The sequence below is a fragment of the Trichomonas vaginalis genome, chromosome IV, assembly GCF_026262505.1.
Source record: "Trichomonas vaginalis G3 chromosome IV, whole genome shotgun sequence".
Lineage (NCBI taxonomy): Eukaryota > Parabasalia > Trichomonadida > Trichomonadidae > Trichomonas > Trichomonas vaginalis.
In genome coordinates this window covers 8,562,339-8,578,736 of record NC_067206.1, presented here as the reverse complement: position 1 = coordinate 8,578,736, position 16,398 = coordinate 8,562,339, and the positions used below count along the sequence as shown (strand labels likewise).

The 16,398-nt window shown below is 30.0% G+C and overlaps 2 protein-coding genes across 2 annotated transcripts, besides 12 other annotated features; both read right to left on the bottom strand.

Annotated features, from left to right (window-relative positions):
* Window position 1: 1 nt before the first annotated feature.
* Window positions 2-1,021: a mobile genetic element.
* A 682-nt stretch (window positions 1,022-1,703) lies between these two features.
* Window positions 1,704-1,740: a mobile genetic element.
* Window positions 1,704-1,740: a terminal%2Cinverted (terminal inverted repeat of Banshee-A3 transposon ID:TVAGG3_0053050).
* Window positions 1,741-2,425: 685 nt separating this feature from the next.
* Window positions 2,426-2,459: a terminal%2Cinverted (terminal inverted repeat of MuDR-4N1_TV transposon ID:TVAGG3_0053040).
* Window positions 2,426-3,199: a mobile genetic element.
* Window positions 3,200-6,444: 3,245 nt separating this feature from the next.
* On the bottom strand, window positions 6,445-6,783 carry TVAGG3_0053030 (uncharacterized protein; the record flags this gene model as incomplete). Its single annotated transcript, XM_051221093.1, has 1 exon — window positions 6,445-6,783. One exon carries the CDS (start codon window positions 6,781-6,783, stop codon window positions 6,445-6,447), a length of 339 nt encoding a protein of 112 aa, XP_051106079.1.
* Window positions 6,784-7,983: 1,200 nt separating this feature from the next.
* Window positions 7,984-8,021: a mobile genetic element.
* Window positions 7,984-8,021: a terminal%2Cinverted (terminal inverted repeat of Banshee-A3 transposon ID:TVAGG3_0053020).
* A 601-nt stretch (window positions 8,022-8,622) lies between these two features.
* Window positions 8,623-9,681: a mobile genetic element.
* Window positions 9,682-10,363: 682 nt separating this feature from the next.
* Window positions 10,364-10,400: a mobile genetic element.
* Window positions 10,364-10,400: a terminal%2Cinverted (terminal inverted repeat of Banshee-A3 transposon ID:TVAGG3_0053000).
* A 685-nt stretch (window positions 10,401-11,085) lies between these two features.
* Window positions 11,086-11,119: a terminal%2Cinverted (terminal inverted repeat of MuDR-4N1_TV transposon ID:TVAGG3_0052990).
* Window positions 11,086-11,736: a mobile genetic element.
* Window positions 11,737-14,981: 3,245 nt separating this feature from the next.
* Window positions 14,982-15,320, bottom strand: TVAGG3_0052980 (uncharacterized protein; the record flags this gene model as incomplete). Its single annotated transcript, XM_051221092.1, has 1 exon — window positions 14,982-15,320. The coding sequence occupies one exon, from the start codon at window positions 15,318-15,320 to the stop codon at window positions 14,982-14,984; it is 339 nt and encodes a 112-aa protein (XP_051106078.1).
* Window positions 15,321-16,398: the final 1,078 nt, after the last annotated feature.

Here is a 16,398-nt window from a genome sequence, read left to right as displayed (position 1 = left end):
ACTCCCATTTTTGCATTTCTGGCTCGTACCAAAATTTTGAAACTTCGAATAATTCGTTAGGAGTGTAATTACTATTCGTTTTTGGATTAATATCGAGAGATAAATGTGGTGTATTGTTGTATTTTTCAATGAACTGCTGAACTGAGTCCTTGATTTGTTGAATATCATCCAACTCGTCTGGCAAAAACTTTTCTAAGCTTGGCCACAGGCGCTCCACCTTGCCGTTCTGTCTTGGCATATACGGCAAGGTGTGCTTCCAAACTATTCCGTTTTCCTGCATAACCTGGCCGAATTCACCGCGGTTTTCACCGCCGTTATCGGTCCAGATGCAGTAAGGGATAAACTCCTCTAAAAGTTTTCTTAAAATATTCGCTGTTGAGTTGGAAGACTTGTTTTTCAATAATTTAGTTTTGAGAACTTTACGTGTCATATCATTCAATATGGCAAAGAATGGAAAAGAAACATTACCGTGAAGGTAATGAATATCGCAGTGCCATATCAAATTCTTTGATATGGCACGATATTTGGTAGGTGGATCTGCTGGTTTGTAATCTCTTTTTGAAGATAAACCTGATTCCATCATAAATTTTTCCACTTGATGAGGCTTTATTTTTTGTAAATTGTCAAAAATTTGATCTTTTGTCAAATCTTCTATATTTTCAAATTCTTTTGCAATTTCTTCTTTTTCTTTCTCACAATCGGGATTTTGAACAATATTTTGAAACCTTTTAATCAATAAATAAGTTTTTGAAATTCCTCCTTTATATTGTGAAACACAAGAATTAATTAATTGTTTTTGTTCAAATGTTGGTGGATTTGGTTTTCTGCCGCGACTAACTTTTGGTAATTCGATTTCTTGAAGTTGAAATGCTCTTCTTATTGTATTTTCGGCAACATTCAATTTAATTTTACCATTTTCCAATTCAACTTCCTTTCCCACACTTTTGTAATATTCACCTTCTTCTATTCTTCTTTTAGCTTCAAATAGCCATTCTCTGTTTATAGATTTGGCAGTAGTCATAAAAGTGGTCCTTCTTTTGTGATAAGATTCAAATTTGAATGTGGATGATAAATAAAAATCAAAAATAATTGTTATAATTTAAATGAAGAAGTAATTTAAAACGATTTTATTTATGATCAAATTTTATATATTTTTTGGATCAAATCCATTTTAATAGAATTTATATACTATTCATCTATTAGTAAACACTACCGTATATTATTTTTTAAGCTATCTTATTTTTTGAACTTTTATTCAAATCTTTGGTCGCAAGAAGAATTGCATGATAAATAAAAACATTTAATCAAAGTCAATTTTATTTTTCATATTCAAATGGACTGAGTGTTAACATTTAACATTTTTTGCTAATTGTCGTCAAAAATTAGGCGTAAAGCAAAAATTGATATTTCATATGGTTTTATGATAGATAAGCATTATATTCCCACTCATTATATTCGTAAATTTTGAGGTTTATCCTTCGCTTTTAAGATCATTGAATTTGATTTTTATATAAAATAGTTATATATTAGAAAATAATATGAGTTTATGTGATATTATTTTTCAGAAGATTTCATTCTATATGCCTATGAAAAGTACTCTCAAAACTAACTTTTTCCTAATTATAATTAAATCTAGAATATTGTATTATGCTTAGTGTTATTTCATTTTTCTCATTCAATTTAGAATTTACAAATGTCAAAAATTGAGAGCTGTCACTTTTGATGAATTTCTGTTTATTACATAGCATTAATAAAAAAATCATTTGTTCTGATTAATATTTATCCAATAATAATATATATTCATTTTTGAATTTAATTAGCTTTTTTAAAGCTTAATATTTAATAATATTATTATTCAACATTCTTAATAAAATAAGATATATGCTTTATGTCTAATATATGTTTTGTAGAAATTTCGAGGAAATATCAAGGTTTCAACATCACTTCACTTCCACCATTTCGTCTTACGAAAGTTTAATTGTATGATTAAATACTTGGGCCATTCTAATATTTCATCTTTTTGAAATCGATTTTGCTCAATAGGATATGTATTAAAATATTTTTCCAATGCATCCAATAAATTATCCGTGCCATTTATTGATATATCAAGAAAGTCGTTTTGTTTTGTTTCTATCGGGGTAATACGATGTGAAAAGTGACAAAAATATACTATGATTTATATTTCATTGTATAATAAAGTCGAGAAGGGAGTCCTAACCTTAAGAAAGGGCTCTCTTCTCGACTTTCTGCTGCAATCTCACTCGAATTGCGCGTATATACTGCTTCTTTCATTAGAAGTAGTATATACGCGCAACAATATGCCATGGCAAGTGCACTTGTCGCCACTTTTAATGTTTCTCAAATGCAATGCGGGAAGGAGTGGCAATATAGTACTTGGGTAGTTGTGGAGTTATGTGTTAGGAGAGGGAACAGGACAAATTTGCCACACGGCACTTTTTTTTAAAAAAAATTAATGGAGCGGAGCGATACTCTGCTGCAGGAGCCCCAAGGCTCCCAATCATTACGAAAGGGAGCCTCAGGGCTCCTGAGAATCCATCAGCAGAGGCCTTTTCATTTGGCCTCTGCTGATCAAAGATTCGGCGAAGCCATTCTTCGTCTCAGGAGCCCCAAGGCTCCCAATCATTACGAAAGGGAGCCTCAGGGCTCCTGAGAATCCATCAGTAGAGGCCTTTTCATTTGGCCTCTGCTGATCAAAGATTCGGCGAAGCCATTCTTCGTCTCAGGAGCCCCAAGGCTCCCAATCATTACGAAAGGGAGCCTCAGGGCTCCTGAGAAACCTCTTTGAGAAGGTTTTCTTTAAGAAAACCTTCTCAAAGATGATTGTCAGCATTCACTCAAAATCTACCAAGAGTTTCAAAGTTTCAAATCTATCTGAAATGAAGCTTTGAATCTCTTGTATATCTAATTGTAGAGGTACCTTTTCAAAATGTCTTCTATTGATTAAATTTAATCAGTAAAAGTCATTTTGAAAAGGTACATCTCTATAATTGCTATTGAGCATTCACTCTTGGAACCTTGGAGCTCTTGTGTAGTGCATGAAAACTCCAAGATTCTAGAATAAAACATATATCATAGACATAATTTCTTCAAATATAATTTAAGGTTATTTTTTAAAAAATTAGAACAGCGTAATTTAAGGTTATTGAAAAGTGACACTTGACAAATTTATCCCGCACTCTTCAAAAATAAGGAAATTTTGATAAATATCCTCATCGCTATTATCATAAAAGATTCAATATCCCTTTCGATATTTAATGACAAATTTGAAAAGGTGTTTGAAATTCTTTCGGATTTTGTTGAATTTAACCCAAAATTTATTATTAATTGTTTACAAGAAATTTTATTTAACTCTTCTTGTAAAGAAAACTTTGCCAATATTTTGAATGCATTTGAAAATTCCGAGCTTAGAATATATTTGGATGAATGCGAAGATGAAATCGATCCTGAAATTTTTGACTCTCTCAAAAATATGTATTCAATTTTAAATGAATCTAATTCTCATCAATAATAACATATGAATAAAAAATAAATGGATTTAATTTTTTTTATCAGTTTCAATAGATTACAGTTATTTTTATTTTCTACAATATCTCATTACCAAATCGTTTTAACTCTTTGTATATCAAAGAATAATAATAAGTGACCTGTAATAACCATACTCATAATGGATTAGACCTCAAATTATTTAAAATGTCAATTCAATATTATTAAATTACAATTTCTTTTATTCTAATAGATTTTAACTAGCCAATCATGATTACAAATATTGTAGCCTTCATTAACTCATAATATCGAAGAATATAACTTATATTCATGGACAATTTGTGATTAATTTCCAATAATATATAAAACCGACTCAAATTAATCATGTTGGCATTAGCGCGCATCGATGCTCAATCTACCTGTAGTATTATAAGCTTATATTCCTATTTTTCAGCATTAAAATTGTGAATTACGTAATTTTGTCATAGTTTTACGTAATTTTAATTTTTTTTGATAAGAAAAAAATGACTTTAAGAAAAAACGAGATCACTCATAATCTTTTTCTCAGAAAACTGCAGAGTATACAACAAATGTACTCAAACGTGCATTAAGCACAATACCTGGTCCCCATTTCGCTCTATGGACCGATAATGGTACAAAAAATAAAGAAAAATTGCAAAAACGTTCCCACTTTTTGAGAGGGATGTTTTGCAAAATAATTTTATGGACATCTCTGGAAAGTTTCATTTCAGTTTGATAATATATCCAACACCTATATAGAAGAGCCTTGCTGATTTGACCTGAAAGAGCGAAAGTTAGTTTTTTGATTTGAAAACCCTGCAATTTAATATTGTTAAGGACTCAATGTAGAAATATGATATAATATCATGTAGAGATCAATCATCTTCCAAAAATCTTCTATGTATGAAAGAAAAAAATTTGCAAAACGTACCTCTCAAGAAGTGGGAACGTTTTGCACACTCTCGAAAATAAAACACAATTTCATTAATTATTATGCGAAAGGGGAATTGAACATATTTTTATTCAACCAGATAATCCTCAGGCCAACAGATTTCGCAAAGAGAATTTCCCCAAACAGTAAGATTTTTCAAAAAAAAGAAATATAATGCGAAGAATTAAGATTAATCACCGAAAAAACAACTGATTTTACTTACTTTAATGATTTTGAAGATATGCAAATTATCAGGAAGAAAGCTCAATATAACAAATAAAATAATATTCTAATTTGCAAGAATGGGTTTAATGACTACGCACAAATACATAGCCTCATACATATCAACAAAGGTCTTGGGTCTCCGAGGTTCTCAATTTCATCAGAAACCGCTATATGATAACCAAGCTTACTCAGATCTACACATAAATACATAGCCTCATACATATCAACAAAGGTCTCTCTACTCTTAAGTTCCAATTCCCAAAATTTTATTTTTATATTTATTGGCAAAAGGTAAAAGTTCCAAATTATCGTATCGTTAATTTTTAATTTGCTTTCAAATTATATTTTTTGTACTTACGTTCAATTTTTATTTTTAATAAATTATTTATATTAAAATTTCGAAATATTCATAAATACATTCAATTCATATAATAATAGTCAATATCATCGTTTTGAGAAGATCAGATCCTACACAAAAACCATGGAGAGGATTGTATTTTCAATGTATGCCTCTGGTCGAGCACTAAAAGCAAAAGCTAGACAGTTTTTAACCTGTATAATAAAAATGTATCATATATCTTTTTGGAAAATAAAAACAAATTTTTATTTATTCAATATTATATAAAAAGGTGTTGATATTGCAGGTTTTTCAGTATGTTTTCCATCCCAATAAAACTCAATATTAATCGATATATCTGAAAAATACGAGGTGTCAAAGTGGTGAATTTCACCTCACTTCGTTTTGCTCCATTAAATTGACTCAATTTCATCCCTTTGCTGAGAATTTTTGTATTTGGAGGATAATAATCTAAATAATTCGAAATATTTGTTACAATAACTATCAGTGCTTGATTTAATGTTTGAATTTGATTGCTTCAAATTGCGCAATTTTAAGTAATTCGGCGTCAGATGTTAATTTTTTGCAAGAAGAATTAAATATATATGTGGGATTTGGTATTGCGTTTGATGTTTTGTTTGTTAATTCGTTGGATAAGGCTTTATCTGGGTTCCACGGATGAATACCATACTGATGCATTGACTTAATCACAAGCATCAATTAAAATTCTTACAATTTTTAACCTTGGTTTTGGGGTATTTGATAAATTATCTTGCTCATATGTGTAAAGCGGAACATATTTTAACCTGTTATTCTTTGATCTCAAAGATGCTGCACATCCTACATCAAATAACTGGAGAACTACTGTGCAGTAAGCTGGAAATGTCAAGAGTTCAATTCTGAAGAGACTCAAAAGTTTGCAAGTAAAATAACTTACTCGGCTGATATGATTATCACCGAATACGATATTATGCTGAGCTGCTGTGATAGCATCAAGACTTGAGCGATATCTCTGGATTTCGATAATAAAAGTTAAATTAAAGATATCCCATATCTTCTTTGTCATCCATCCATAAGATTGTCCTGTAAGGAATGCTCTCACGGAGCGGAGTTCCTGTGAACAATTTTATATTCCTGGAACAATAATAAATGGTTTCATCCGGTATCCTTCAGAATTATATGGGAAGATACTAGTAACAAGCACAAATTCATGCTCTTCTTTGGTTAAAGGAGGGTTGCTTTCAGTGCAGATAACTTTGTAACGCTTTGATGAAGCAGAGATGTTTCATAAATACTCCACTTATTCCATGGATCAATTCCTGCCGTATACTGAAATTAATGTAAGAAGTTAGCAACTGTTGCTGTGTTACAGTACTTTGCTCGTTTTTCCTCATTTTCTTTTGAGCTTTTGATCTCAATGTTGAGATCAGAGCAAACTCTGTTTAACCATGATCTTGAGGGGAGATATACTTCTAGCGAAGTAAACAATTCTTTTTCCTCTTGTTGGAAATTCGTCTGGATGAACAAGGCCAGCTAGATATAAAGCTCTGCTGTATCTATACTCCAGTAATTCGTAGGCAATCTGATAAGCTTCGATTACCTTTTCACATGCAAGACCTTTTGCTCTTTGATTGATTTCACCATAAAAATCAAGTAATTCGACCTCTGAAAGATACGATGGTTCTCCACCATTACATGTGGTTGTCCATACATTTTCCGCAATTGTATGTCGCAACTCTGCAGTTATTGAATCATCGCGTTCCATGTGAAATTCATCTTTGTTATCAGTGTAGCACTTTTTGTTTAGTCTTCTTTTGAAGATTTTACGTTGAATACGAGACAAAACTGCTTTTTCTCAATGAAGTTTACATTTGGCTTTAATGTAATTAAGACTTTTCATGTCACTTTTTGTAAAGTTCATTTTCGGTACGGAACAAATGCATATATTAATGCATTAATTCTAAATGTAATAAATTTTGTATCTTTGAAAATTTCAAAGTTAAAAAAAATTGGACTAATATTATTCGTCTTCAAATGTACTATGCAAATTAAAGTTTTTGGGCTATGGATTCTGTGGGATAAGATTATTGAAATTTTGGATGTTCCTCGAATTGGCCAGAGATTCGAGTGTCAATGCCTTGTTCCATAACATAGTAATTGTGTTTGTGACTGAGCATATTTTTTTCTAAAATATAGAGATTAAAATTGTAAAAATCTTCATTTAAGGAGTTCCTGTTAAATGATTGTGACTTGATTATATTTGTGTCGTTTTTGGTAGTCTCTTTATTCGATTTTGATGAATTTATGTTCGAAATTCGGTATTTAACTAATAAGATTCAGAGTAAAACACTGGAAATCGGATATTCTCTATGCCAATGAACTGGACAATCTGTGTGTTTGGGAGGTGAAATTCCAAATTTTTTTGAAATCCCGAAAATGAAGATCAACCCTTTATTTTTGATTAAGATATTTTACAATTTCAGATTTTTTTGAATACTTTTGATTCGGTTTTGTTAAAAGCATATCAGCTAACTTGTTTTAAAAATCACATATTTTTATGTGGTAAGACGAAATGATGGAAGTGAGGCATATCTCAATATTTTCACCAGATCTTCAGGCATTTAGCATGGATATATAATTGTTATCATGATTTGTATTTAGTAATATTATTTAATCCAACTTATCAAAGCTAAACAAGATAAGAAATGCGTTTTAATTTTTTTTTCAAACAAAATTGAACAAAAAATACACTTAGAAGATATATTTCTTTAAGTTATTTATAGTAATGGAAATAATATGGTATATCTATCATTAACATATAAGCAGATCATACCTCTCTTGTGCCATGCAATTATGAATTAAGAATTTTGTAAATTCAACTGTATATAATAATCTTTTAATTGAAAAACATCATCAGACCAAGAGATGTTAATCATGTGCATCTAATATAATTGTTTTTGTCTAGTGTTGAAAACAGAAATTCATCAAAAGTGACACCTCAGAAAAGCTATAATATTGAATTTTTGGAACTTTTGATAGAGCACGTTTTTAAATATTAATTAAAGTAAATGTATATTTGTAAAGATTCTTTTTAATAAAAAATAAAATTTTGAAGAAGAACACAAAATCTTCTGAAAAATAATATCACATAAACTCATATTATTTTCTAATATATAACTATTTTATATAAAAATCAAATTCAATGATCTTAAAAGCGAAGGATAAACCTCAAAATTTACGAATATAATGAGTGGGAATATAATGCTTATCTATCATAAAACCATATGAAATATCAATTTTTGCTTTACGCCTAATTTTTGACGACAATTAGCAAAAAATGTTAAATGTTAACACTCAGTCCATTTGAATATGAAAAATAAAATTGACTTTGATTAAATGTTTTTATTTATCATGCAATTCTTCTTGCGACCAAAGATTTGAATAAAATTTCAAAAAATAAGATAGCTTAAAAATAATATACCGGTAGTGTTTACTAATAGATGAATAGTATATAAATTCTATTAAAATGGATTTGATCCAAAAAGATATATAAAATTTGATCATAAATAAAATTGTTTAGAAGTCATTTAAAATGATGTAATTATTCAAATTTTGCTAAAACCCATTCCTCTTTGATATATAACTCCCATTTTTGCATTTCTGGCTCGTACCAAAATTTTGAAACTTCGAATAATTCGTTAGGAGTGTAATTACTATTCGTTTTTGGATTAATATCGAGAGATAAATGTGGTGTATTGTTGTATTTTTCAATGAACTGCTGAACTGAGTCCTTGATTTGTTGAATATCATCCAACTCGTCTGGCAAAAACTTTTCTAAGCTTGGCCACAGGCGCTCCACCTTGCCGTTCTGTCTTGGCATATACGGCAAGGTGTGCTTCCAAACTATTCCGTTTTCCTGCATAACCTGGCCGAATTCACCGCGGTTTTCACCGCCGTTATCGGTCCAGATGCAGTAAGGGATAAACTCCTCTAAAAGTTTTCTTAAAATATTCGCTGTTGAGTTGGAAGACTTGTTTTTCAATAATTTAGTTTTGAGAACTTTACGTGTCATATCATTCAATATGGCAAAGAATGGAAAAGAAACATTACCGTGAAGGTAATGAATATCGCAGTGCCATATCAAATTCTTTGATATGGCACGATATTTGGTAGGTGGATCTGCTGGTTTGTAATCTCTTTTTGAAGATAAACCTGATTCCATCATAAATTTTTCCACTTGATGAGGCTTTATTTTTTGTAAATTGTCAAAAATTTGATCTTTTGTCAAATCTTCTATATTTTCAAATTCTTTTGCAATTTCTTCTTTTTCTTTCTCACAATCGGGATTTTGAACAATATTTTGAAACCTTTTAATCAATAAATAAGTTTTTGAAATTCCTCCTTTATATTGTGAAACACAAGAATTAATTAATTGTTTTTGTTCAAATGTTGGTGGATTTGGTTTTCTGCCGCGACTAACTTTTGGTAATTCGATTTCTTGAAGTTGAAATGCTCTTCTTATTGTATTTTCGGCAACATTCAATTTAATTTTACCATTTTCCAATTCAACTTCCTTTCCCACACTTTTGTAATATTCACCTTCTTCTATTCTTCTTTTAGCTTCAAATAGCCATTCTCTGTTTATAGATTTGGCAGTAGTCATAAAAGTGGTCCTTCTTTTGTGATAAGATTCAAATTTGAATGTGGATGATAAATAAAAATCAAAAATAATTGTTATAATTTAAATGAAGAAGTAATTTAAAACGATTTTATTTATGATCAAATTTTATATATTTTTTGGATCAAATCCATTTTAATAGAATTTATATACTATTCATCTATTAGTAAACACTACCGTATATTATTTTTTAAGCTATCTTATTTTTTGAACTTTTATTCAAATCTTTGGTCGCAAGAAGAATTGCATGATAAATAAAAACATTTAATCAAAGTCAATTTTATTTTTCATATTCAAATGGACTGAGTGTTAACATTTAACATTTTTTGCTAATTGTCGTCAAAAATTAGGCGTAAAGCAAAAATTGATATTTCATATGGTTTTATGATAGATAAGCATTATATTCCCACTCATTATATTCGTAAATTTTGAGGTTTATCCTTCGCTTTTAAGATCATTGAATTTGATTTTTATATAAAATAGTTATATATTAGAAAATAATATGAGTTTATGTGATATTATTTTTCAGAAGATTTCATTCTATATGCCTATGAAAAGTACTCTCAAAACTAACTTTTTCCTAATTATAATTAAATCTAGAATATTGTATTATGCTTAGTGTTATTTCATTTTTCTCATTCAATTTAGAATTTACAAATGTCAAAAATTGAGAGCTGTCACTTTTGATGAATTTCTGTTTATTACATAGCATTAATAAAAAAATCATTTGTTCTGATTAATATTTATCCAATAATAATATATATTCATTTTTGAATTTAATTAGCTTTTTTAAAGCTTAATATTTAATAATATTATTATTCAACATTCTTAATAAAATAAGATATATGCTTTATGTCTAATATATGTTTTGTAGAAATTTCGAGGAAATATCAAGGTTTCAACATCACTTCACTTCCACCATTTCGTCTTACGAAAGTTTAATTGTATGATTAAATACTTGGGCCATTCTAATATTTCATCTTTTTGAAATCGATTTTGCTCAATAGGATATGTATTAAAATATTTTTCCAATGCATCCAATAAATTATCCGTGCCATTTATTGATATATCAAGAAAGTCGTTTTGTTTTGTTTCTATCGGGGTAATACGATGTGAAAAGTGACAAAAATATACTATGATTTATATTTCATTGTATAATAAAGTCGAGAAGGGAGTCCTAACCTTAAGAAAGGGCTCTCTTCTCGACTTTCTGCTGCAATCTCACTCGAATTGCGCGTATATACTGCTTCTTTCATTAGAAGTAGTATATACGCGCAACAATATGCCATGGCAAGTGCACTTGTCGCCACTTTTAATGTTTCTCAAATGCAATGCGGGAAGGAGTGGCAATATAGTACTTGGGTAGTTGTGGAGTTATGTGTTAGGAGAGGGAACAGGACAAATTTGCCACACGGCACTTTTTTTTAAAAAAAATTAATGGAGCGGAGCGATACTCTGCTGCAGGAGCCCCAAGGCTCCCAATCATTACGAAAGGGAGCCTCAGGGCTCCTGAGAATCCATCAGCAGAGGCCTTTTCATTTGGCCTCTGCTGATCAAAGATTCGGCGAAGCCATTCTTCGTCTCAGGAGCCCCAAGGCTCCCAATCATTACGAAAGGGAGCCTCAGGGCTCCTGAGAAACCTCTTACGAAGGTTTTCTTTAAGAAAAACCTTCTCAAAGATGATTGTCAGCATTCACTCAAAATCTACCAAGAGTTTCAAAGTTTCAAATCTATCTGAAATGAAGCTTTGAATCTCTTGTTATATCTAATTGTAGAGGTACCTTTTCAAAATGTCTTCTATTGATTAAATTTAATCAGTAAAAGTCATTTTGAAAAGGTACATCTCTATAATTGCTATTGAGCATTCACTCTTGAACCTTGGAGCTCTTGTGTAGTGCATGAAAACTCCAAGATTCTAATAAAAACATATATCATAGACATAATTTCTTCAAATATAATTTAAGGTTATTTTTTAAAAAATTAGAACAGCGTAATTTAAGGTTATTGAAAAGTGACACTTGACAAATTTATCCCGCACTCTTCAAAAATAAGGAAATTTTGATAAATATCCTCATCGCTATTATCATAAAAGATTCAATATCCCTTTCGATATTTAATGACAAATTTGAAAAGGTGTTTGAAATTCTTTCGGATTTTGTTGAATTTAACCCAAAATTTATTATTAATTGTTTACAAGAAATTTTATTTAACTCTTCTTGTAAAGAAAACTTTGCCAATATTTTGAATGCATTTGAAAATTCCGAGCTTAGAATATATTTGGATGAATGCGAAGATGAAATCGATCCTGAAATTTTTGACTCTCTCAAAAATATGTATTCAATTTTAAATGAATCTAATTCTCATCAATAATAACATATGAATAAAAAATAAATGGATTTAATTTTTTTTATCAGTTTCAATAGATTACAGTTATTTTTATTTTCTACAATATCTCATTACCAAATCGTTTTAACTCTTTGTATATCAAAGAATAATAATAAGTGACCTGTAATAACCATACTCATAATGGATTAGACCTCAAATTATTTAAAATGTCAATTCAATATTATTAAATTACAATTTCTTTTATTCTAATAGATTTTAACTAGCCAATCATGATTACAAATATTGTAGCCTTCATTAACTCATAATATCGAAGAATATAACTTATATTCATGGACAATTTGTGATTAATTTCCAATAATATATAAAACCGACTCAAATTAATCATGTTGGCATTAGCGCGCATCGATGCTCAATCTACCTGTAGTATTATAAGCTTATATTCCTATTTTTCAGCATTAAAATTGTGAATTACGTAATTTTGTCATAGTTTTACGTAATTTTAATTTTTTTTGATAAGAAAAAAATGACTTTAAGAAAAAACGAGATCACTCATAATCTTTTTCTCAGAAAACTGCAGAGTATACAACAAATGTACTCAAACGTGCATTAAGCACAATACCTGGTCCCCATTTCGCTCTATGGACCGATAATGGTACAAAAAATAAAGAAAAATTGCAAAAACGTTCCCACTTTTTGAGAGGGATGTTTTGCAAAATAATTTTATGGACATCTCTGGAAAGTTTCATTTCAGTTTGATAATATATCCAACACCTATATAGAAGAGCCTTGCTGATTTGACCTGAAAGAGCGAAAGTTAGTTTTTTGATTTGAAAACCCTGCAATTTAATATTGTTAAGGACTCAATGTAGAAATATGATATAATATCATGTAGAGATCAATCATCTTCCAAAAATCTTCTATGTATGAAAGAAAAAAATTTGCAAAACGTACCTCTCAAGAAGTGGGAACGTTTTGCACACTCTCGAAAATAAAACACAATTTCATTAATTATTATGCGAAAGGGGAATTGAACATATTTTTATTCAACCAGATAATCCTCAGGCCAACAGATTTCGCAAAGAGAATTTCCCCAAACAGTAAGATTTTTCAAAAAAAAGAAATATAATGCGAAGAATTAAGATTAATCACCGAAAAAACAACTGATTTTACTTACTTTAATGATTTTGAAGATATGCAAATTATCAGGAAGAAAGCTCAATATAACAAATAAAATAATATTCTAATTTGCAAGAATGGGTTTAATGACTACGCACAAATACATAGCCTCATACATATCAACAAAGGTCTTGGGTCTCCGAGGTTCTCAATTTCATCAGAAACCGCTATATGATAACCAAGCTTACTCAGATCTACACATAAATACATAGCCTCATACATATCAACAAAGGTCTCTCTACTCTTAAGTTCCAATTCCCAAAATTTTATTTTTATATTTATTGGCAAAAGGTAAAAGTTCCAAATTATCGTATCGTTAATTTTTAATTTGCTTTCAAATTATATTTTTTGTACTTACGTTCAATTTTTATTTTTAATAAATTATTTATATTAAAATTTCGAAATATTCATAAATACATTCAATTCATATAATAATAGTCAATATCATCGTTTTGAGAAGATCAGATCCTACACAAAAACCATGGAGAGGATTGTATTTTCAATGTATGCCTCTGGTCGAGCACTAAAAGCAAAAGCTAGACAGTTTTTAACCTGTATAATAAAAATGTATCATATATCTTTTTGGAAAATAAAAACAAATTTTTATTTATTCAATATTATATAAAAAGGTGTTGATATTGCAGGTTTTTCAGTATGTTTTCCATCCCAATAAAACTCAATATTAATCGATATATCTGAAAAATACGAGGTGTCAAAGTGGTGAATTTCACCTCACTTCGTTTTGCTCCATTAAATTGACTCAATTTCATCCCTTTGCTGAGAATTTTTGTATTTGGAGGATAATAATCTAAATAATTCGAAATATTTGTTACAATAACTATCAGTGCTTGATTTAATGTTTGAATTTGATTGCTTCAAATTGCGCAATTTTAAGTAATTCGGCGTCAGATGTTAATTTTTTGCAAGAAGAATTAAATATATATGTGGGATTTGGTATTGCGTTTGATGTTTTGTTTGTTAATTCGTTGGATAAGGCTTTATCTGGGTTCCACGGATGAATACCATACTGATGCATTGACTTAATCACAAGCATCAATTAAAATTCTTACAATTTTTAACCTTGGTTTTGGGGTATTTGATAAATTATCTTGCTCATATGTGTAAAGCGGAACATATTTTAACCTGTTATTCTTTGATCTCAAAGATGCTGCACATCCTACATCAAATAACTGGAGAACTACTGTGCAGTAAGCTGGAAATGTCAAGAGTTCAATTCTGAAGAGACTCAAAAGTTTGCAAGTAAAATAACTTACTCGGCTGATATGATTATCACCGAATACGATATTATGCTGAGCTGCTGTGATAGCATCAAGACTTGAGCGATATCTCTGGATTTCGATAATAAAAGTTAAATTAAAGATATCCCATATCTTCTTTGTCATCCATCCATAAGATTGTCCTGTAAGGAATGCTCTCACGGAGCGGAGTTCCTGTGAACAATTTTATATTCCTGGAACAATAATAAATGGTTTCATCCGGTATCCTTCAGAATTATATGGGAAGATACTAGTAACAAGCACAAATTCATGCTCTTCTTTGGTTAAAGGAGGGTTGCTTTCAGTGCAGATAACTTTGTAACGCTTTGATGAAGCAGAGATGTTTCATAAATACTCCACTTATTCCATGGATCAATTCCTGCCGTATACTGAAATTAATGTAAGAAGTTAGCAACTGTTGCTGTGTTACAGTACTTTGCTCGTTTTTCCTCATTTTCTTTTGAGCTTTTGATCTCAATGTTGAGATCAGAGCAAACTCTGTTTAACCATGATCTTGAGGGGAGATATACTTCTAGCGAAGTAAACAATTCTTTTTCCTCTTGTTGGAAATTCGTCTGGATGAACAAGGCCAGCTAGATATAAAGCTCTGCTGTATCTATACTCCAGTAATTCGTAGGCAATCTGATAAGCTTCGATTACCTTTTCACATGCAAGACCTTTTGCTCTTTGATTGATTTCACCATAAAAATCAAGTAATTCGACCTCTGAAAGATACGATGGTTCTCCACCATTACATGTGGTTGTCCATACATTTTCCGCAATTGTATGTCGCAACTCTGCAGTTATTGAATCATCGCGTTCCATGTGAAATTCATCTTTGTTATCAGTGTAGCACTTTTTGTTTAGTCTTCTTTTGAAGATTTTACGTTGAATACGAGACAAAACTGCTTTTTCTCAATGAAGTTTACATTTGGCTTTAATGTAATTAAGACTTTTCATGTCACTTTTTGTAAAGTTCATTTTCGGTACGGAACAAATGCATATATTAATGCATTAATTCTAAATGTAATAAATTTTGTATCTTTGAAAATTTCAAAGTTAAAAAAAATTGGACTAATATTATTCGTCTTCAAATGTACTATGCAAATTAAAGTTTTTGGGCTATGGATTCTGTGGGATAAGATTATTGAAATTTTGGATGTTCCTCGAATTGGCCAGAGATTCGAGTGTCAATGCCTTGTTCCATAACATAGTAATTGTGTTTGTGACTGAGCATATTTTTTTCTAAAATATAGAGATTAAAATTGTAAAAATCTTCATTTAAGGAGTTCCTGTTAAATGATTGTGACTTGATTATATTTGTGTCGTTTTTGGTAGTCTCTTTATTCGATTTTGATGAATTTATGTTCGAAATTCGGTATTTAACTAATAAGATTCAGAGTAAAACACTGGAAATCGGATATTCTCTATGCCAATGAACTGGACAATCTGTGTGTTTGGGAGGTGAAATTCCAAATTTTTTTGAAATCCCGAAAATGAAGATCAACCCTTTATTTTTGATTAAGATATTTTACAATTTCAGATTTTTTTGAATACTTTTGATTCGGTTTTGTTAAAAGCATATCAGCTAACTTGTTTTAAAAATCACATATTTTTATGTGGTAAGACGAAATGATGGAAGTGAGGCATATCTCAATATTTTCACCAGATCTTCAGGCATTTAGCATGGATATATAATTGTTATCATGATTTGTATTTTTATAGTAATATTATTTAATCCAACTTATCAAAGCTAAACAAGATAAGAAATGCGTTTTAATTTTTTTTTCAAACAAAATTGAACAAAAAATACACTTAGAAGATATATTTCTTTAAGTTATTTATAGTAATGGAAATAATATGGTATATCTATCATTAACATATAAGCAGATCATACCTCTCT